This window comes from Magnolia sinica, chromosome 6, assembly GCF_029962835.1.
Source record: "Magnolia sinica isolate HGM2019 chromosome 6, MsV1, whole genome shotgun sequence".
Lineage (NCBI taxonomy): Eukaryota > Viridiplantae > Streptophyta > Magnoliopsida > Magnoliales > Magnoliaceae > Magnolia > Magnolia sinica.
In genome coordinates, this window is record NC_080578.1 from 16,297,270 (window position 1) to 16,320,832 (window position 23,563).

The following is a 23,563-nucleotide window of genomic DNA, read 5'->3' on the forward strand; positions in this document are numbered from 1 at the left end:
CTTGGCAGTAGATACTACTTCTCTCCAAGCGTGTGATCAGGCACACATCTGATCGTGGCCACTTATCTCAGCCAAATTTCAGAAGACAATGCTCGTTGCAGCCGAGCATCAGCACGTGCCAAACACTAGCGTCCTAAAAATGCCAACATCTTGACGGTCCACTCATCGGGTGGGCCACATTTTTATTAAAAAAAGGACCGTTGAAAGGATAGCCAATGGTCCACATTCAAATTAGCTTCGCCCCACCTGATCGTTGGATTTGGCTGATGTTAGGCTGACATGATGAACGACCTAGATCTCACCAACATGTTCCCTATCGGCACGTGTGAGGAGCTTGTGATTGGCGTGTGCAGAGAGGTGCTGCCGCCAATACGGCATTCCTCCCATATGGAGCGAAGATCTTTCACATTCATCTCGTTTAACCAGTCCTGGTTCATTACTTGCCATTCACTATAGGAGACATGGACCATATGGCCGTCCACTATGAATCTATACCCTCCATCTGGTGGACCACAGTACAAGAAAAAAAAGGGGACATCTGATAGGCCTGAGTCTAGCAGGTAATGGATGAGGCTGGGCCTATCCCGAGCTAGCCCATGAAGTAAGCCTACTGGATAAGGTCCATTGAAACACAGGCCCATAAGATCAGACTACTAGATTTATTTTATTATTTATTTATTTATTAATTAGTAGGTGGCAAAATATATCAAAGAATCAATTTAGTTTCTTGCCTGTAGGGCCTTTAAACTTATTTTCTTAGATGATTGATGAAGAAATATGGGAAGAAGTGAAATGATTTCCACACGGCCTTTATTAACTTAGATAAAATATAAGATTAGTCTTAGAGAGTTAATTTGGTAGATATTGAAAGGTAAAGAGTTTCGAGAAAATGTATTGACATAATTAAAGATATATATGAGGGAAAGGTAACAAAATGTGAGAAGTTCTGGTGACGAAGCAAGTTTTTAATTATTGTAAGCTTGCCCCCAAGGGCTAGCATTGAACTGTACCATTTTGAGTTGGTTATAGAAGAGTTAATGAGGCATTTGCAAGAAGAGATCTTGTGGGATTTGTTGTTTGCAGGTGACAATTTTTCTTTTATGGATAAGATGGGGAAGGGTGCAAACGCAAAATAAGATTTATAAAAAGGTACTTTAGAATTTAAATGATTAAAATTATTCATATTGAAATAAAATATATAGAGTGTAATTTTAGTAGCAATAGGAGTAGAAGAAAAGAATGCTGGCCAATTTTTTTCCTAGATGACTACTTTCAATACCTTAGGTCAATAATTCATTACGGAGGAGAGATTGAAAAGGATATTGCTCATAATAGAATTCAAGCTGAGTGAGAGAACTGGAGATGCGCCTCTAAAGTTTTATATTATCATTTGTGGTACTCAAGTTGAATGGAAAACTTTATAAGATAGCTATAAGATTAGACATGTTTTCTGGGACTGAATGTTGGGCGTTTAAGGAACAACGTTTTCATAAGATGAGTATAACTGAAATAAGGGTGTTAAGGTGGATAAGTTACTAGACAAGGAATGATAAAATAAGAAATAAATGCATTCAAAGTAATTTAAGAGTAACACGAGAAAGTGATTATGAAGGAAAGTAGGTTTCAATGATTTGGTCATGTGATGGAAACTTAGAATGGCATCAACTAAAAATAGTGTAAGTTGAAGGCTTTAAAAGAACAAGGAGAATGTTCAAAAGAATATAAATGGATGTAGTAAAAAGAAGCTTGATAACTTAGAGATATGTCCTCTACAGAGTGAAATGGCCTTTCGGGATTCACGTAGCCTTACCCTAATTAATTGGGGTAAGGATTACATGATGATGATGAAAAGCAGTGGTGGAAAGGCCCATGCAAACCCTTTTGAACCCTTAAAATGACAGAGTTTAGGAACTCATAGCAATGAAGATTAGTAGATTACAATAATAAAGACAAGTATCTTCCCCAAAAAAAAAAGGTTATCATGTACTTCTAGGGCATGTTTGGGAACAAGGAAATCGATGGATGTTTGTGTAGACGTTAAGAATGAATGGTAATGAGGAAAACAGTGAAAAGGATCATTTTCTTTTCAAGAAATTCCATGTACTACTAGGGCATGTTTGGGAGCATGAAAATTGCCGGAAATCAAATCAGTTTCAGCCAGTGTTTAAGAAGATATGGTAATGAAAATTACCACGAAAAAGATTATATTTTGTTTTCAAGAAAATTCCATATACTTCTAGGGCAGAAATCAAATCAGTTTCCACGGAGTTTAGGAAATCAATAGTAATGGAAGTTACAAGGGAGAGAACAATGAAAAGATCATCATTTTAGGGTGTGTTTGAGAACAATGAAAATCGTTGGAAATCAAATCCTTTCTGGCAGACAGGGATCTCACATGAATGAAAATGACCATGAAAAAGATCATCATTTTTAAAGCCAAACCATTTTCCATGCACGTTAGGAATGATTATCATCATCTAAGCCTTACCCGGACTAACTGGGGTGGCCCATGCTGATCATGTGCCACCATTCCACTCTATCAAGGATCATATTTTCAGTTCACCACGGGTAAGTCATTTCTTACTACCTACTCCACGTCCTTTCTATTTACGGTAGGAAAAAAAAAAAAAAAAGGGACAGAAAGCATTCTATCAAGGACTGAACTTCTGTGAATGTGTTTACCACCGTTTAAAATATAGCCATGGACATGGTGCAGTTGCATGGCAATCTGGGCCTTGGTATATGGCAATCCCAACCGTCCGGGGCATTGACCCACTTGTGGATGACCCAATAAATTACACTGAGAAGATGGTGACCATCTGCTTTGGGCCTCTCACTATCAGTTTTACCCACCTATTTGATAGCCACCAATTGAATGATTAGGATTACTTGATTTTAGATATATGCCATCATGTACAATGTGCCCCATACTTTGAATGGTCTAGTTAAGCATGTTACATGTGAGGAAGATGAGACGATAATCAACCATCAAACGAATCAATCCTTCCATCAATGAGGAACAGGAGATCTCTTCCGATGAAAATAATTTACATGAGATGGCATTTTTCCCCCTTCCAAACACAATATTTGTTCTTGAAGAGGCCAGTTCATGTATATGAGAATTTGGTGCAATTGAGGTTAGGGCCCACTGGTGTATATCGTGTCCAACCCATCCAGTACTGATGCCTCCCTACCACGAAAACAGGAAACCCCAAAAATCAGGCTGACCGAATAATCGGGTGGGCCAGACCATAGAAAACAAATGGACCATCGTGGCCTGCTAGATTATTGGTGCAGCACGATCTTATTTTCATGGTGCAATGACCCTGCTGGACAGGTTGGATGCCATGCACAGCACGGTGGACCCCACAAGCAGCTAGTTGCACAAAATTCTCTGCGGAAATCTAAATAGCCCATGCATCTCGGTGCAGATTAGATTTTATCCAGGCATTTGGCATTTTGTTGGCAGTTATTTGAACTTCCAGAGGCCTGTTTGGATGCTCCTCGGAGCCAGGAATGGTTTTGCTTTGTCAGCAGAGAACCAAAGCGTTTGAGGAAGCTCGGTTTGAGGGAAAAAAAAAAAGGATATCAGCTCACTTGTTCTGCCCCAAATCTCAAGTGAGATAACAACTTGAGATTACAAACACTCTCTCAAGTCTGTAGTGATGGCCAATATCCATATGCTGAAAAGTGACCAAAATTCTAATATCAACAAAACAAGAAGAAGAAACAGTCACTGCTTGTATTCGGGTCTTGAATCTGACTATCCTGAAATTACAAAAACTTTCTTAGAAGACCTAAACAAGCAATGGCAAAGCACTCATGTTATTTTAATATAAAAGAAAAAGAGGGGCGATGGGGGAAAGAAGAAGAAGAAAAAAAAGATCAGCCTTGCTACAGGAAGCAAATCATACAAACAGCAGACGATATCAACTTTGCAACCTGAGTGTTGGGAATCCATGCACGCAGCTATGAAGCAAACCAACAACAGAAATTTTGGTGAGTTGAGTCTTGAAGATCATGCTTACTCCGACTTATCTTCATCGGCTGGCAGAGCATGGTAAGATTGGCCATTTTGTTCACCTCGTCTCCATTGCTCTCTCATCTGATTACAAAAGTCAGAAGAAATTTAAGAATGCAGTAACACAACAGATGGAAAATCACATACAAGCTGCATGCTCTACCTTTGCGAGGTGCTCCTTCTGGTATCGATAGCCCTGAGAAGATTTCAAAGCAGCATCAACAAATAAACTTCCGTTCTTTTGAATCAAAGCAAGTAAATATAAGCACATCCTATGCAATCCCATTGGAACACAGCTGTGTCATGTTCCAAAACCCTCCACCATCCATTGGCAGTGGTCAGGAATCCCTACTGGCAGCCAAAACAGGTTTCCCACTGTCCTGAAGAAGTGGGCGGGAGTTAGATTTTGAATGCATAGGCGATTCCTGTCCACTGGTGGAGGGTGGGAGATTTTGGGACATAGGCTCTTCCAATAGGAACGAAGTCTTCTCCTTGTAAAGCCAAGAAAGACATTGGACAGACCTTGTCGGTTCCATATATGTAATCGCAGTAAGTAAACACAGACGCGAAGTTGCTTTGGCTTTGTCCTCCAACATAATGATGGTAATCATGGTATTCCGCGCCTCCATAGAACGGAATATATTTTGTTGGGCTTTGAGGGAAGTCGTAACTGCACAATACCATGACGCTAGTTACAAGTTGCTGAAGGGCATCAAATCGGGGGAAGTAACCATATGACATGTGGTGGTCAGTCTCCTATGCGAAACAGATATAAAGATTGCTTAATCTTAACAATAGCACCCAAAAGAGAAGATGAGTCTACTTTCTATTCAGTGCTGAGTGATGATCTGTGCCATAGAATGGCAGCAAAGCAGATTAAAAGTTTGGAATATGCACCTTCCAGAGTTCCTGCAAAACACAGAACCCTCTTTTCTACAAATGGCAACTTTATAGAATGAGCCGAGAAATACAAGAAATATGGGAGATAGAGAAGATTCAATGATAATTTACCCACTTGTAACTCTAGCAAGAACAGGTCGACTCTCACAGTTTAAGAACATAAGGTCATAATGGGAAACAAGAAGCTGGATGTCCCTCATAACGAGGACAGCTGATGTGGTTCCAGATCCATCAACGCAGCCTATTTTAAGGAATTACAGGAATTTCCCTCCAGAACCGAGTTGGTAAAGGAAGAACAGAAGATAAGAAGGCCTTAATAAAGAGGCTATAGACTTTGCTCCATTTGGATCGATAATTATCAGCTGCTGGACGAACACTATCTTTGATGCTCTTATCGCCTCTGGGATGACACCACACTGGATGTACCTCGGTTACCCAAAGTTTTTCTGTCAAAACTGATTTTTAATTGGACTGCATGTGGCAGGCACCACCTTACTATGCGTTTAACCTCCTTCCTATGGTAATTGACCCTTGCTATCCAATCTCTTAAAAGATTGGAAAGATATGAATACCTCGACTATTGAAGAAGCTATGAAAGGCTGAGGAAATTCATGCAGATTCACATTGAAGAGGAGATTTGTAGTGCCAAAGTGTGAGATCTGGGTCATTCAGGAGGGGCTCGCTGTGAGTATGCCCTTGCCCAAAAATCAGGCTGGTCTGAACATCAAGTGGCCCGATGTTCGATAAAGTATGTATTATGAATATGCCCTGGCCCAAAGATCAGACCAGTCTAAACATCAAGTGGGCCGAATATCAACCTTCTGACACTGTACATAGCCGCATATGCCAATCAACTACATAAACAGCCCAGAAACCATTCAGCACCCGTATCTGCCATCCATTTGATTTTTTTATTGCTGATCAATTGGATGCCCCTCTACCCTTTTCTAATGGATTGACCAATATGTAGGGACCACCCATGGCCACTGTGTATATATGTACGATTTATGGCCTGTATGCATCAACACCCCCAGCTTGGGAAGACTCGTATCAAGTTTGGTTCTCATGCTGATATGGGCCTGATTTGCCTTCGTACCAAAGCCTTCTAAATTCAGTAGAAGGTGGTGGTGGAGACACATTTGTTGACTCAATTCAATAGACGATGGATCTTGCTATGCGTAAGTTTATTTTCTCCTACATCCTATTGGAGTCACTTTCCTCCTATGGGAGACGGTGAGGCAAAGAGAATCAGACCAGAAGAAGAAAACTATCAGGAAATCTTCTGTTGGATTACCCTACCCTTTATGTTGAAGGGTTCCCAGAGGGATGTTTGCTGATCAATTTTTCTACGGTATTCGAGAGAGCGGGAGTGGTGATGGAGGTGGTGCTGCCCAGGTATAGATGCACGGCGCTGTATCAGGGATTCACGTTCGTCCATATGAGCACAGAGGAGAAACTAGCTCGGCCATTTACGTTGCTGCATGGAAAAAAAGCTTCGGGGGAAAGAAGCTATTGGTGCAAAAAGGCTTGTTTAGGCCCTCAGATTCAAAACAGAGAATGGATGATTGCCGCGAAAAATCCTCAGACTCTTATAGACGCGGAAGAAGACACTAACTACGGTGGCACTGGATTCTTGGAGATTGGCTGGGGATGTTTCCAAAGCCAAGGGTGACAGCTCGGTGACCTACAGGGAAGCAGGGACTGGTACCAAAGCCCCACATGTGGCAAAGGAGGGGGAACCTGTGCAATCCGGAGGGGTGCAATCTTGGGAAGCGCAATGGGTTTCGACGGAAATGGTCAGTGGAGAGGTTGTGGTCCATCTTGGGAATCTCTTCAATGTTCAGTAGTTGCTGTTACGAAGGAAGGAGCGACCATTCCCCATATTAAAATCTGGTTGGATGAATGTTGCCAGCTTGCTCCGGAGATGTACTCGTTAAAGCCAATCAGATTCAATGAGATGTGGATCTGTTTGCAACCGGAGGTGAATCAGGACATCCTTTTCATGGTTGAAGCCATTCACAAGGACAGGCCTATATATCAGCTAATAGGTGGAAGGAATACTCTATGTTCGATACTGATGAAGCTTGGTTCCTCATCTGGAGAATCCCATTGGAGTTCTAGTTTGCTGATTTCTTTACAGTGATGACTTGTGTTTGGGGTAAGTCGTCTGCATTGACCTTTTGTGGAAAGGGGGGAGGAGCTGGGGGTGGCTAGAGTCCGAGTGCGGTGGAAGAAAGGGTTGTGGATTCCAAATACCATCTCAGCTATGGTAGGGGAAAGACGGTTGGTTATGCATGTCCCGAGTGAAGAGAATGGAGGTGTCTTGCAGCGCTGGGGAGACATTTGGAGATCGTGGGAGGTTTGGGGGGGACCACGGCTGAACATGGTTTCCGGTTGTCTATAGATGGTGCTTGAGCCGGGTGCTCTGCTGGAGTTCTGGTCGAGGGAGGGCATCCATGTGAGGCGCCTATTGGCAATATTGAGGTTGGTGAGCTAGAACCACATGAGAAGGTGACAAGGAGCTTTCTGTGTGCCACGGGAGCACAGAGCATCGTCCCAACCCCTCCGAGCCTAGCGTTGGCTGAAGGTTCGGGTCTCAAACCAGCTTTTTTGTTTGGAGACTAGAGCTTTTTCCGAACCAACGCCCAAAGAACGGGACACTTGTCAGCTGGAGAATGCTTCCGTCTCCTTACATCAGACGGCAGGTTCTACTTCTGAGATGGTCGGTGATAATGGGTCTGACATCGACATGTGGCAAGACGATGCCTCCAGCTACAACATGTGGCATTCAGAGAAGCATGATTCAGTGGATGAAGGGACGACGAGCAACACACTTGTGCCTGAGCAACCGGGCCCACTTGCAATTATATTATCGCCAACATGTGTGGCGACTTATAACACCCGTCCACGTGTGTTAAGAGATGACATGTGAGGAACCGACTTTAATTCCTTATTTCGAAAGCATACTCCGATTCTTTTGAAGAGGTAGCTCTGTGCGAACCAGTTAGGTGAAGGACTTCAGCTGCAGATTGGGCCCTCCAACATCGGCAAGAATGTGACAATTTCTAAAGAGGATCCACCAGCAGATTCCGTCCACAGTGGAGAAGTCGGCCGCTCTCCTTCATAAGGAAACCCAATGAGTTTTGAGGGAGAGATTACAATTGTCAATTGTCGAGAAGCAGATTCTCTAGAAGGAGAACTGGTCCCGGTGGGTGACCCACTAGAAGCAGAGCTCATTGAGGAAGCCTTGAACACACACTCCCGCCCCCCCCCCCCAAAAAAAAAAAAAGAGGATGTTTTAGCCCTGATTTGAGGCATAAATTCAACAATGGAGGGTGTGACCATAGAGATTCTTGCAATAAGGGATTCGATATTAGAAGAACAGTTCCTTTAGGCGTCTATGCATTCTTTCATCTTGTCCAAGCCAGAGCCATTCAGTGTCACCAGGACCTCCAAATATTGAAAGACTAAGAAATCCCCCAAGGGGTGGAGGGAGCTAATGAATTAGAATGTTCCATTAACTACAATTTTGCATCTAGCATGAGAGCGAGATTGGGCAAAGGTGGTGACCAATGTTGATTCTATCTCGGAATGTTCGAGGGTTGGGATGCAAGGTTAAGAGGGACCAGGTCAGAAGAATGTGCAGAAAAATGAAGGCGGATCTTATTGCGGTGCAGGAGACTAAACTCCATGACTGATAAAGATATGTTAACTTCAATTTAGGGGGTTAAAAATGTAGATTGGGTTTATCTTGATGCTAAGGGGGGCTGCTGGGAGGATTCTGGTGGCTTGGAGGTTTGATGTCTAGAGAAAGATAGACTCCTTCATTGGCTCCTTTTCAGTTTGTCTTGCTAGGTGAAATATTTTCCAGTTTCCAGCGGGCCTTCACTGTTGTTTACGGCCCTGGTGTTTATGGTCTGCATGAACAGTTCTAGGTAAAGTTGGATAGCGTTATACAGAGGTGGGAGGCTCCTTGGTGTGTGGGTGGGGACTTCAATGTGGTTCGTTTCTTTTACGAGAAGTCCAAAGGGGGGAGGGTGTTTACAAGTATGGCGAGGTTTTCTAACTAGGTGCACAGACATGATCTTGTGGATCTTGGGGGCGGGCACTACTTTCACATGGTCTTATGGCCAAGAAAGTGCAATAATGTCATGTTTGGACAAATTTTTAGTCTCGTTGAGCTTGCTTGACAAATACCCTCAAGTAAATTAGCAAGGTCTCCCGAGAGTGGTTTCAAATCATCGACTTATCACTCTTGAGGCTATTGAAGAGAATTGGGGCCCTAGACCATTCAGGTTTGAAATAGACTAGACAAAAGTTGACGGTTTCGAGAAGCTGATAGTAGATTGGTGGTCCTCGTTCTCGGTTGACGGTTTTGTTGGTTTCAGGATTGGTAAGAAGCTCAAGATGTTGAAAGAAAGACTCAAGTTATGGACAAAAGAGGTTTTGGGGTGAGAGAGAGAATTTGACAAGATGGCATTAAAAATTCATGAGCTCGACTTATTAGAAGAAGGTGGTGATCTTTTAAAGAAAGGTAGAATGAAGAGGTCCGATCTTTCTATTAGATATGCCACCTAGGCTAGGGAGGAAGAAATCAAATGGCGCCAAAGGTGTACAACGTTGTGGTTCAAGGAGATAAGAATATCTCCTGAAGCATCTTTACCTAACTTACCTGCATACCGAATGAGTCTCGCTGAGCACGTCGAGTTGAAGCATCAAGTTGATGAGTTGCTTAAAAAGGGCTATGTCACCTTTTTCATCTCTACGTATTCATCGTCAACATTAGTTGCTCTTTCAAACTCCCATGTTCTCACCATGCGGAAGTTTGAGGAAACGAGCAAGGATAAAGGCGTAATGTTCACTCAAGTCACAAAATAGGTGCAGGAGCTTGTTACTGACCAGGATGAACCTATTCATAATGAAGTCAAATCTATGCTGCATGACTTTCAAGATTTGGTCCCCGATGATTTGCCTAAGAAGTTGCCTCCGCTACAGGATATTCAGTATGCTATAGATTTGGTTTTTAAAGCATCTTTACCTAACTTACCAACATACCGAATGAGTCCCGCTGAGTATGCCGAGTTAAAGCGTCAAAAGTTGATGAGTTGCTTAAAAAGGGTTACATCCAAGGGAGCTTAAGACCATGTGCAGAGTTAGCACTCCTTACTCCCAAGAAGGATGGAAATTGCCGTATGTGTGTGTACAACCGGGCTATTAATAAAATCACAGTGAAGTATCACTTCCCAATAACTCAGGTCCATGATATGCTGGACTTGATACCAAGTGCTAACGTCTTCTTCAAGATTGATCTTTGCAGTGGATACCACTAGATTTGCATCTGACCTAGTGACGAATGGAAGGCGGCATTTAAGACAAATGATGATCTCTACGAGTGACTAGTTATACCATTCGGTCTCACAAACATGCCTAGCACTTTCATGTGCGTCATGACCCAGCTGTTGCACCCCTTTATTGGTAAGTTTGTCGTTGTCTATTTTTAAGATATCCTTATATACAATAAGTCGAGGAAGGAGCACGTCAATCACTTGAGTCTTATCTTCAGTCCTTTGTCGCGGGCGCTTTTACATTAACCTTGAAAAGTGTACTTTCATAAGTACATCCATAGTCTTTTTAGGGTACATTTTCTTGTCACAAGGTGTAAAGGGGAACCCCACCAAGGTAAAAGCCATTTGTTGATTGGCCAACACCTACCACTATCTCTGAAGTTCATAGTTTCCGTGGCCTCACTACATTTTACAAACATTTTGTGCAAAACTTCAACAACATCATAGCCCCGATCACCGATTGTATAAAACAAAGGGGGTTTCAATAGACAAGTGCAACAACACAAGTGTTTGATAGGATCACAAGTAAGATAATTGAAGCTCTAGTCTTGAGCCTTCCAGACTTTGAGAAAGTATATGAGGTGAGTTGCGACGCTTCCAATATCAGCATTGGTGGAGTTCTCAGTCAAGAGGGTCATCCAATAGCTTTCTCTAGCGAAAAGCTCTCTGATGTGAAGCAACAATACTTCACATATGTCTTGAAATTTTATGCCGTTGTTCATACTCTACAGCATTGGCATCACTATTTGGTTGGCAATGAGTTTGCCTATATTCTAATCATGAAGCACTCGAGTACCTAGACTCTCAACACAAGATGAGTGCTCGTCGAATCAAGTGAAGAACTTACCTTTAGGAGTTTTCTCTTATCATTCATCCACAAAATTGGCAAGGACAATTAAGTTGCCGATGCATTAAGCCATCACGTGCATCTATGTCATCGATGTCGGTCATTGTTCCAGGATTTAAAGAGATACGATGTATCCTAACGACAAGGATTTCGAATGTATTTATACGTGTTCTTAGTGGAGAGCATCCAAGACATCCACATTTCGTATTCATGATGACTACTTGTTCCAGGGAATGCAACTTTGTCTACCTAATCCATCCATCCGTGGGTATATTATGAAGGAGTTACATGCTGATGGGTGTAGTGGACACTTGGGCCATGATAAGACCCTAGCTTCCATTGGAGATGGATACTTTTGGCCTCGTATAAAATCAAATGTTGTAAAAATTTGCCAGTTATACGGGGTTTGCTAGCTTGCCAAGGGTCAAAAGAAAATTTGTGGATTGTATCAACCATTGTCGATGCCACATGCTCCTTGGGAAGATCTCAGCATGGACTTCGTCCTGGATTTGCAAAAGACAGCTTGGAAAATTGATTTAGTATTGTGGTGGTTGATCGATCTTAAAATATGGCTCATTTTATACCATGCTCAAATACATCAAACAGTCTCACAACTACTCAATTATTCTTTCGAGAGGTTATTCGTCTTCATAGGCTTCCGAAAACAATTGTGTTCGATCAGGATACTAAGTTCATGAGTTATTTCTGGAGAACTCTTTGGGCAGCAACAAAAACCAAGCTCCAGTTCTCTAGTGCCTACCACCCTCAGGCTAATGGTCAAACGGAAGTGGTCAACTGTAGCTTGGGAAGTTAATACGGTTTCTTGTCCATGATCATATAGCTACATGGGACCTAATAATACCCATGGCTGAATTTCCTTATAATAACTCAATCAACAGGTCCGCATGGATGTCACCTTTTGAAGAAATAATTGGTATACAACCGTGTCTTCCAGTCGATGTGGTTCCTCTATCCGTAGAGTCAAGACCAAGCACAAAAGTTAATGACTTCATCCGCCATATGCAGCAAGTGCATGACAAAATTCAACACAATATTGCTGCAAGTAATGAAAGTTATAAGGAATGTGCAGATACAAGACGTCACTTTGTTGAATTTACAAAATGTGACATGGTTATAGCCCGTATTCATCCCGAATAGTTAACCCCAGGCCGATGGTCGAACAGAAGTAATCACCCGTAGCTCGGGCAAGTTATTATGGTGTCTTGTCTGCGATCATATAGCTACATGGGACCTTGTAATACTCGTGGCTGAATTTGCTTATAATAACTCAGTTAATAGGTCCATAGGGATGTCACATTTTGAAGCAGTAACTGGTATACGACCACGTCTTTTAGTCAATTTGGTTCTTCCACCCGTAGAGTTGAGACCAAGCGCATAAGCTAATAATTTCATCCGCCATATGTAACTAGTGCATGACGAAGTTCGACGCAATATTGGCACGAGTAATGAAAGTTATAAGCAATGTGCAAGTACATGACGTCGCTTTGTTCAATTTGTGGAAGGTGACATGGTTATGGCCCGTATTTGTCAGGAATAGTTAACCCCTAGTACCCATCCTAGCAATGCGGGACCGTTCAAAATCATAAAGAAGATTAGTGTTAATGCTTATGTTTTAGATCTCCCACCAGATTTACCTATCAATCCTACTTTTAATGTAGAAGATCATTTAATCTATCATGGGCAGCATATACTAACGATGGTATCAAAGAACAAGTCATCACACTTCCGGCTGTTTTTCCACCTACATACATGATCGTTGATATTATCAATAACTTGATTGTTTTCATGAGCTAAGGTGGTCGCAAAAAGTTTCTCGTCCATTGGCAAGAACGGCCTCTCTTCGATGCTACATGGATCACAGCCACATACTTCCAGCGTCTAAATTTTGACCTCTATGAGAAATATCAAGCCATTAACTCATCAAAGTCCGTCGGAGTCCAGTTCTTTCAAGCGAGGGAGGACTGATGTAGGCTTATATGGTCCCACGATCCATGGGCCATGACCATTAAGCCAAAGCCCAACACCTGGCCCATTAATAAAGAGACTTGAGCCTCCTATTTAGGTAGCTAACTTATTTAGATAATTAGCTAGCATAATCAATTAGTTAGCTATGAATAATCCATTAGTCAAATAATTTTAAATGTATTCTTATCCCTTTTATTTCTTTTTCATATTTGTAATAAGTCATTGATTATCAATAACATTATGATTTTTCCTTTTGTGCATGTTTCAAGAGCTTATTATATATAGAGCGTGAGATGAGTAATATCAAGGCACCGTTGAATTGAATAAAGAATTTCTAGATTGTTTCTTTTTACTTTGCCCGATTCTTGTGCTTAGCTTGGAGGTGCCTATACTTGAGCACTAATGCACCTCACAATGTAACTAGCATCCTAAAGAGCTAGTAGCTATAATTCCTTGACCTTTGTTGACAGTGCTTATTCCACTTTCTTTTTAAGAGTCATCCTCAACTTGATCATCACAATACTACTAGCTTTTAGTCAGCCAAAACCCCATGCAATGCCCCACACCCCCAACACTCATCTCATCGTGTTTGCCTGCAGAAGGAGACTTTCCTTCTGAATCATTAGTGTGTGGCTGGGGATGGATACTAAGGTGTTGCCACTACTCATCATGGAAGTCTTAGCAGCACAAGCATTGTGAGCAAAAAATGGATGCAGTGCATAAATACTAGTAGTCAGAAGAACTCAAAACCTACAAGTTCAAATGTTGTGATGCCTAGACACTTAATCTGATTATGGATCCAAAAAGGAAACAATACAGCCTGGGGAGCCACCGATAGATTGAAACTGATCCATTGAGCATTAAAGGTAATGATAACCAATTCCGATACAAAAATCACCACAAAGTGTAAGTTTGCATCTAAAGTCAACCAAAATGAAGGCTGTAGCTGAACAGCCTGCATACAAATCTGCATTTTAAGCATTCACTAGAATCTAAATAACCATTACTCCATGCTCGTGTAATTCATAAATAACTATCATGGTCACCCATAGCCACAACTTCCAATTGAGGCAACTTGTGTGGTGACGGGGTTCCCCAACCAACATCCACAACCTGTCCAGTTGCATCAGCATGCCACTCACTGTGCATTTTTAAATTCTTAGCAAGCACCATCAACTCTGTCTAGCTCATCGTGTGTATTTACTGGTCTTTTGCTATTAAACAAGGGTGCCTTCACGATTAATCTACAAAATGTCATATGTAGTGTCCAACATGCATGATTGACCCAAAGAGAATAAGGATTGCTAGTTGCCTATGGGTGCTGACGGACATAACATCAAAGGGATGCATATATGCCCCTCAATTTCACAAGGGGTAATTCTTGCTTGCACATCTAATCTTATCCCTGCACATTGCCAATTAGGAAGGATTCTTTTTATTTACATACAAAGATATGGAAATATCTTGGAGTTATTTCTTTACTTATCATTAAATATCCTTGGGTGGTTTACCTTTACCACATAAAGTATAGATTGAAGCATTGTTTCAGATTTTGCCTAATCCGTGCTAAAGTCATGCTCAATTTGCATCTCAATTAATAGTGCATCCTATAAAATGAATACAATTTAACCATAAAGTACAAACATTTAGAATTCTATAACTTAAACATTATATAATTAAAGATAGTATATTGTTACTCGTGACTCATATAAAATTTTACATGATAAAAGATAGTGATAATCTACCTAAGATCCAAAAATATCCACTCAAACACATAAATTTGTTAAAACATAAAGTAATCGTTATAAAGGGATTTCTGAGTAGAATCCGTAGGGGAGAATGATCCAGTCATTGTCGTCATCACGTCTTATCTTAGCCTTTCTCCCATTTATTTTGGGTCGGCTTCTAAACAGTAGATTGGTAAAAAAATTTATGATCGGCTGCCCACCAGATGGCGACCTTCCTGTTTTAAAGGGCTCTTGGAATGGGCCATGCCAGAGGCTCAAATTACACCAGCCATGTGCCAACACAGTCCCACCCAGTATTCACCCCCAGCCCAACTATAAACGCACACTAAAGGGAGAGACACCAATGTAGGGTCATCGAGGGGTAGTTGCCACACAAACTGCTCAGCACGAAGCACCCAGACATTAAAAGGTTATGCTCGAGTACTTGGGTGCCCAAAATAACAAGGAACCTGCTGATGCACAATTACCAACATGACTCAAATGCCAACTTAGCAAGGCTCCACACTACATAGCACAACTATTGTACTCTACTCACAAAGGGAAATTGCGAACAATTGGCAATTGGCATCCAGAGCATGCAGTACCTGAGGAGACTGCAGAGCAAGACAAAAGGGGTTCAGAATAGGATACAACCACACATCAAAGTGCGTGGGCAAAATCTTCACCAATGGAGTTTTTTTTTTTTTTTTTTTGAAAGGCAACAATAATTTATTAAGACTGCCAAAAAAGGGTGAAAACTTACAACCCAAACAATGAAAAAAGATTACAATCGTCCACAGACTTAACCTGGACGCCCTCCCACCACATCCAACTTAACCCTCCTACCTACCTCTTCAACCAGCCAGCACCTATTATAGAAGCAACAGTTATTCATTTCCCTCCAAATTGCCTATAACACTGCCACAAGGACTTACTCTCCTCTCCTTCCCAACCCCTCCACCATGCCAAGGGAAGAGGAGTCTATCGATAGAGTGGTAAGCAAGGATGTGAAGTGTAGGGAGAGATGTAGTTTAGTGAGGTGTGTCTGGAACTAGGTTACTTAGGTTACAGCTTGATCCAAAGAAAAGAGTCCTTGCCTGTTTGGTCTTGCTATGAGTTCATAAGAGAGTATTTAGTTTGAAGTATCATATTTCAACAAAATCTAGAGAAATTTTCCCTGGCCCATTTGAGGTGCAGTTTGGATCTAAAAAGTGCATATCTCTAGAAACAAAGTACAAGGGTTTGTAAAAAAGAATGTCCACGGAGTTCCTCAACCAAGTCTTCCTTCTCTTCGCCATCACTCAAGAGAACTGTGGTGTCCCCATCCATTTAACATGGGAAACATCTATCCTACTTGGGGTAGCATCGTTTTCCTGGATGGGGATGGCAAACAAAACCATCATGTTGGACCACCTCTGAACGAACATTATCTACACAATCATTCAAGCATAGGGAAGTAAAGGGAATGGAACGACTTTTGTAACAAATATTATCTAAATAGTTATTCAAGAGTTAGGGAAATAAAGGATGGACTATCTTTCTTCCTTCATGGTAGGATGGAAATGACTCTGCAACTTCTTCCTCATTCCTTTGGGAGTATCAAGGATGTTCCAAAAGAGAAGACGTGCTAGGTGCTTGGTCAAGTGTTTCATTCCACTTGAAATACAAGCAAAGAATGCTATCCATGAAGCTTGCTTGAGGATTTGGAGGGAAAGAAAGTTAAATATTTGATAATGTAAAAGCAACGTTGGAAAAGGTTAGTAGGACTGGAAAACTTAAAACTTTTTATTCAGTGATTTCTAATTAGGAAAGAACTTTGACGCATTTGGAAAGGAACAAGGGATAAACTAGATTGTAATGAAGGCAAATTTGATTGTTCGCAGGGACTAGGGAGTACATCCCTCCTTACAGACCATGAAAACTAAATTCCACTGCTAGTTTTAATAGAAATCCAAGGCCACTAGTATTAATGGGGATTTGAAGATGATAAAGGGGAGTTCAAGATGGTTTTCTGAGTATCGGCAAGTACATGCAACAGTAGTTTGAAATGCACTGAAGCTCTTCCACTTCTCCTTTACCGTAAATTCAATGGTGCATGTAGATCTTCAATATATATGCCTGCCAATCTCGATCCGCCTTTGATTTCAAGGGATAAGTTCATTACAAATTTGTCAGATAGAGATGCAGTTATATGGGCCTCTTCTTTTACCTTATTGTAAACTACATGTGGCTGTGTGTATAAAGTTTTTGAGATTAGTATACTGACCAACAGAGAACATATTTAAGGAAATGGTTCAATATACATAAATAGCAGTACATGCAAAGTGAAATAATGTTAATCTATAATACACAAATACGTGTATGGTATGGATAAAGCTTAAAATGGAATTACTGGAAATGGATGAGATGAGGATATCCAGCCTATTTTGAAGGTACTTAAATAATAGGCATGGCAAATGAATGAAAAAATGAATATGGTGATCTTGAGCAACTGGGTTGACCGGCTATAGAAACTGTGAGTTACGTAAAGAAAAACAAAGTAAATCCTTGTTACATCCTTTACCTTGATTACCAAGTAGCTTAGACTCTATTGTCATCCCCATTGAATAAAAATTGTTCACAATCATACAAGGCAAATATTCTAAGCTGCCAAGTGTTATCACCACACCCTTTCCCTCCCATTGGTATTCTAGTGATTTAGAGGATGAGATCATCAGTGAGAAAAATGCATAAATTGCAGAACTTTTTAATATTATTGTTTCATTGCTAAATGACAAAGGAAATGAAGGAAAGGTGGAATGATTGCATGTTGGAAGTAACTTCCTATTTAACAAACAGAGACTTAACTAGAACCAAAACATCTTATTCCAAGGCCTGCGGGCAGGCATTTAGAACTTCATCTGCTTATTGTGTTTTTTTGTAAGAATAAATGAAAGAAAGCAAACTGGTATCCAACAATGAATACTCTAGATCACATTTTATGAATATAATGAATGAAGAAACGAAGGCCTCGTGAAAGAATTGCCAATTGTGGCACTGATGTACAGCTATCCAGACCATCCAAAATGTGGGTCCCAATGTGGATTATCTCTAAAATCACACTGGTCAAGCAATCCTAACCAACCAATTAATGGTGCTCTAAAATGGATGGTTAAGAGTAAAATGAGTGGTCCAAATTCAAAGGGAAAAAAACCATATCATCATCTTCATCAAATCCTTTTTTCCGAACTAATCGGGGAAAACAATACGAATCCTGTTATGCCATTCCACTCTATCACAAAAGGGGGGAGGGGAAATCATATGGTGAATATCATCTTCTCAGAGCAATTTTTAGATTATGCTCCACCCACATTTAGGTTAGTGATTTGCATAGTCTAGAATGTGATGATGCAACCATGACATGTAAACGATTGAAGAGTCTCCACCTTTTTTTAATTGTGCAAAAGTAACATAGGAATCTAATCCCCAAAAAGAAAAGAAAAAAATTATATATATATATATATATATATATAGCCCATTACAAGAGTGTAATATAAAGATGAAACTTGTACCCAATGCATGCGCAAAAAGCTTTGGGGAGAGTTTGCTGTGAAAGGACTTCACTCAAGATTATGGGATTTTACAAAGAAATGTCAATGTGATTTTAGTGCTCTTAGTCAAACCACCAACATGTGCTTAATGTGCATGGCAAATGCAGAGTCAGTCAACCATTCATTCATACACTACCAATTTGCACGTCAAGTATGGGGCGGCTTTCTTATGAGCTCCAATACTGCTTGGTCTTTGCCAAACTCAATTGGCAGGGCTACATATGGCTTGGCATGGTGTGACCTTGTGAGCTTGGGCTCTTTGGAGGCTTCGTTTTTTGGGCAGCAATTGGGCTATCTGGGGATAAAGGAATGGGCAACACTTTTCAAATGAAAGCAATAGAGTGGAGCAGGTCATTAGTAGGGCTATCTTGTATGTCATCGAATGGTCTTCTTGAATAGATGCTTTAAAGGATTGTTCCTTCCCTTTTTAGGCTTGTAGTTTTGGCACCATCTCGGTGCCTTTAATAAAATTTCCGTTACCTTTCTGAAAAATAAATAAATACCCCACCAACCAGTAGGGCTATTTTGTTGCAAACAACTCCTCCATTGAAGGAAAAGAACATAGACCAGGGACACCAACTGGCTAGGGTATTAGCCAAACCAACCCAAGGTCTCCCGGCTTCACTCTAATCACTTATCAAGACGCCATGTTCTGCATGGGTTTCAAGATAGGCTGCCTAAACAGGCTCTGTACAAGAAAAGGGCCACCAAGAATTAGTCAAGCACAGACTACTCCAAGACCCCAATCTGCAACCAGCTAAAAAACCACAGCGCCTACGTGTGTCTTATGTAATAGGGGCTTTGAAGCTAGCCAAAAACTGCATGTTCATCTATAAGAAATATGTACAATCCTATCTGATCTACAGTCCTAACTCTCTAGAAGAAATGTACAAAGAAAGGATGCTGACATTGATCAAGCTCCTAGAGCTGGGTCCAGCAACACAAGGATGTTGTAACAGCCATCCAATTAATTGTTTGCAGATGTGAACAACTCTTGTTTAGAAGCATTTCCGATACACCACAAGTCATTCTAGATTCCCACAAGCAAAAGGGAGCACCCTTTAAATTTTCTTGCATTCCAGAAAGGACTGCAAGTGGAATGTAGCAAACACGGTCCTAAGCACTTCACGTGGACTGCTATTCTAGAGTTTTAGCAGAGTTTTAGCCTTTAAGTTCTTTGTAGTTGTCCAATTGTACAAGTTATCTTCTAGTTTATGCTTATTTCCTCTCGCTTGTAGGTTTTAACAAGAGGTTTGCTAATCCAAACGCATTTAATCCCAGTTCCTATACACACCTCCACATGCACCAATGTGGCACAGACATGAAATATCTGCAAGTCATCCACTAGGTAGGCCCCTCTGTGGATCTGTGCTGGCACAAAAATCAGGCCAGTTTAATCATCAGTGGGGCCAAGATGTACAAAACTAATAGACAGCAAAACAAGTTTTCATTAGTAATGCTTTTATTCCATATAAGAGGCACCCAGATGAGTAAACTGGCCTGAAACTTTGGTCCGGGACATGCACATGGTGGGATCCACCTCTCTTGAGTGTTCCTAACATTCGCCACATCTGGCACGCGTGGATGGCACATCTGAGGGACTGCACTATTCAGAAGCGTTGGATTAGCAAACCACTTCAAACAATGACAGGGTCCATAAACCAACATCCTAAATAAGGCTCAGAGGGCTGGCATAAATTCAACCCAAGATTGGGCATCTTTGCTTGCAAACACCCACAAACAACAAAAACAAATCATTAATTCTCAACAAAAGCATACAAATTGATGAAACGCCGCCTACTGATCCTCCCTTATGCATGCTTTATTAGCAAGCATTGCAAACCATCAAACAATATGGTGTTACTTTTTGAAACCCACCATTAAAGAAAGCAGGAACAGGGCAAACCAAATAAATGCATGATAGAAGAACCCCACTACCCACCCCAACCCCACCCCCATGAATAATAAAAATTAAAAAGCCATAAGCAATACATATAACAAAACTCAAAAATCATAATCTTCTTAAATAATCCAATGTCTTCAACCACTATCCAACGATACCAGTAAAAGACGACCATGCAAAGTCAAGGTCGCATCACAATCCCAAGTCATTTCGCTCAATCCAAAACAACATCTAAAGTTAAAGCATCATTAAAGTGCCCCACCTATCAAAACCCTTTAATTCAAGAAATCGCCATCAACTCTCCTCCGACTAAAACTAACGATCCAAACCGTCAACAGCTTGATTTTCTCTTCCCAATCAAATCTACTACTAAAATGACGATCAACCCCCCATTTCCTCCCATGAAGAAACTTCAAATTCAAGAAAACACCAATCATCACAAACATTTCAAAAACAGCCACAAACCCGCTATCAGAAACTAAATAAAATCCTACCACATAAAACATTCAAGAAATGCAAAATGCAGGATCAAAGCGCATACCCGCTGTGCGTCTCAATAGCCTCGATCTGCCGAAGGGCGATCCACAGCCAGAAAGTGATCATGTGGCCCGGAACAAGCGCAGGCCCAACGAAAGACGGGATCCCAAGGATCAGGACCTCAGCCCAGTGCGCGTAGGGCGCGGCGAACCCAATCGGAGCCGTGAACTCATGGTGGACCCGATGGATCTTCTCGTACCCCCACTTGCAGTGTAGCAGCCGATGAATCCAGTAGTTCCCGTAGTCTTCAATCAAGAAATACACCAGAAGCTGGAAGAAAATCTCCCATCCCGATGGCAGCGGCAATCCCGTTCGAATTCCAACCAACTAAAAATTACAAAAAATTAATAAAATTAATAAAAATTGAAAGAACGAAATCGAAGCGAACAGAGGGAGTGGCAATTTCGTAAATGTGACCTTGATGGTGGGGTAAGAAGCGAGCTGGAGCGGGCCGATGACGAAGATGAAAACCCGCATGACATCTTTGTAGCATTGAAGGACGGTTTGGGAAGGAAGGAGGACTTTGGGCTGGAGCTTGTATTTCTTGAGGGATTTGGAGCGTTTGAGCTCCATGAAAGCGAGGGGAAGAGGGATGAGAGAGAATATCAGGAAGAGGAAGAGGATGTTGTGGCAGTAGAGCCAGTAGTCTGGAATTCGGGCTGAGTACCGGAACCATAGGCTCTCTGCGTACGTTAGACTCCGGCCAAGGGCCTGCTCGGCTTCTTGCATGGTCTGGAAAGGCAACATCGTCGAGATCGATGGAGAGAGCAAGGAAAGAGCTGGTAGGATACCCTACAAATAAGGACGCTGTGCCCTAGAAAAACCAGACTCGGGCAAATGGGTGGTGGGAGCAACTACGTTGCCGGAGAACAGGCTGTTTATGTAGAGGTGTAGAGATGATGTTCGTTTTGCGTCTGTCGCGATGCAGGATTGAGCTTCTGTTTGCCGCCCACTGGGGCCCACGTGATGAGATTATCTGGCAATTGGAGCCGTCCATATTGTCTTTAATACATAAAATAAACAATTTTCAGAAAATCAAGTTTATTAATCATACGAAACTTTGATTTTTATAGTTGAACTAGTGCCATTGAAAATTTTCCATTTTTATCAAAATTAATCTATCGTTAGTGATGAACGCTATCAACTTTTCAGTGTGACTTTATTATGGTGGTTTGTATAAGATAGATTACACAACATTGACGGTTCCGATCATCGAACTATTTAGTATGTGGGCCCCAGTTGGCCGCGACAGACGTTATCATTTCAATCGCAATTGAGGCAAAACGAACTCGTAGATATGTGCCTTGTTCGCGTTGGACAAACAGACGGCTTTGTCTTTCTCCCTCGGTGAGAAAATAAACGGAGAAATGCTGATTTTAATCGCTGCCTCGCACGAGGATACGGGTGGTACGTGTGTACGATTGGACTGGGTCACGAGATCCTTAAAAAATCAGGCAGATTCGATCATCAGATGGGCCACGAAATGCGCATCTGAATCTGAAGCATGTTCTTAACCGTTGATTTATGGTGTACGACTTTTAGATGTGGAATCTAACTGTTGCTGGGATAGCGTCACGGGCAACTCTGGCATTGCACGTGGGAACGAATTGGCTACTCCCCCTGACACCAGCCAATGGCTGGTGGTCGGTGCTCCGTGGGCCCCTCTATGATGATTGTGTTTCATCCATGCTGTCCATCTATTTTTAAAGATCATTTTCCAATATGAGACCAAAAATTAGATATATCCCAATCTTAAGTGGACCACATTACATGAAACAGTGTTGAATGAGCGTTGACCATTAAAAACATTTTGGGGGCAATAAAAGCTTTGGATTAAGCTGATTTTTGTTTTTTTCCCCTTCATCTGGGCATGTATGACCTAATCAACAGATTGGATATCAAATAAACAGTAAATTGGGCCTTAGGATGATTTTAATGGTGGATATCCCATCGCTATTATTTTCATGTGGTGTGGGCCACCTGAGATTTACATACCTCTAATTTTTAGAATTAAATCTAAAATGATCTTTAAAAATGAATGAACGGAATGGATGAAACATATACATCATGGTAGGGCCCACAGTGTCAGGGGGAGTAGCCAATCGGTTGCCGTTGCACGTGCTTTTCGTGTGTGGGCACGCGCACTCGAGCCGCTGAAATTAGCATTTCTGGCGAGAAATGGTAGTGTAACTCGAGCTTTGGATATTCAAGAGTACTCGCAGCACATTTGCGCGGCTTTGGTGGTTCTCTGACTGTGGGGCCCACTGTGATGTATGTGACATAAATCCACACCGTCCATCCTCTTTGACCACAATACAGGAAACAGTGGTAATTGATCGTTAAAAAATTCTTGTGGGCCACAAAAGCTTTATATTAAGCTGATATCTTATATCTGTGTGGTCCCTTCATTCCCGTCGTTGTGACCTTATGAACAGGTTGGATGGCAAATAAACATACCGGCTGTGACCATGGGGGCCATTTTGATGGATGTATTGTATATCTATGCCATTCATCCATTTTTCCAGATAATTTTATGGTATAGATCATAAAATGAAGCAAATCCAAATCTCAAGTGAACGACGCCATAGGAAACAATGGTTATTAAATGCACACCATTAAAAAAATTTGGTGCCTTAAAAGTTTCGAATCGAGCTCATATTTGGTTTTTTACCATTCACCTATGTCTATGTAACCTTATCAAGAAATT

At 41.4% G+C, this 23,563-nt stretch overlaps 1 protein-coding gene across 1 annotated transcript; it reads right to left on the reverse strand.

Annotated features, from left to right (window-relative positions):
• Nucleotides 1-3,782: 3,782 nt before the first annotated feature.
• Nucleotides 3,783-21,718, reverse strand: LOC131248396 (very-long-chain aldehyde decarbonylase GL1-10-like). The gene is made up of 5 exons (XM_058248667.1): nt 21,274-21,718; nt 20,861-21,183; nt 4,544-4,691; nt 4,185-4,217; nt 3,783-4,105 (listed from the first exon to the last, which is right to left on the reverse strand). Exons 1-5 carry the CDS (start codon nt 21,601-21,603, stop codon nt 4,025-4,027), a joined length of 915 nt encoding a protein of 304 aa, XP_058104650.1. The 5' UTR covers nt 21,604-21,718; the 3' UTR covers nt 3,783-4,024.
• Nucleotides 21,719-23,563: the final 1,845 nt, after the last annotated feature.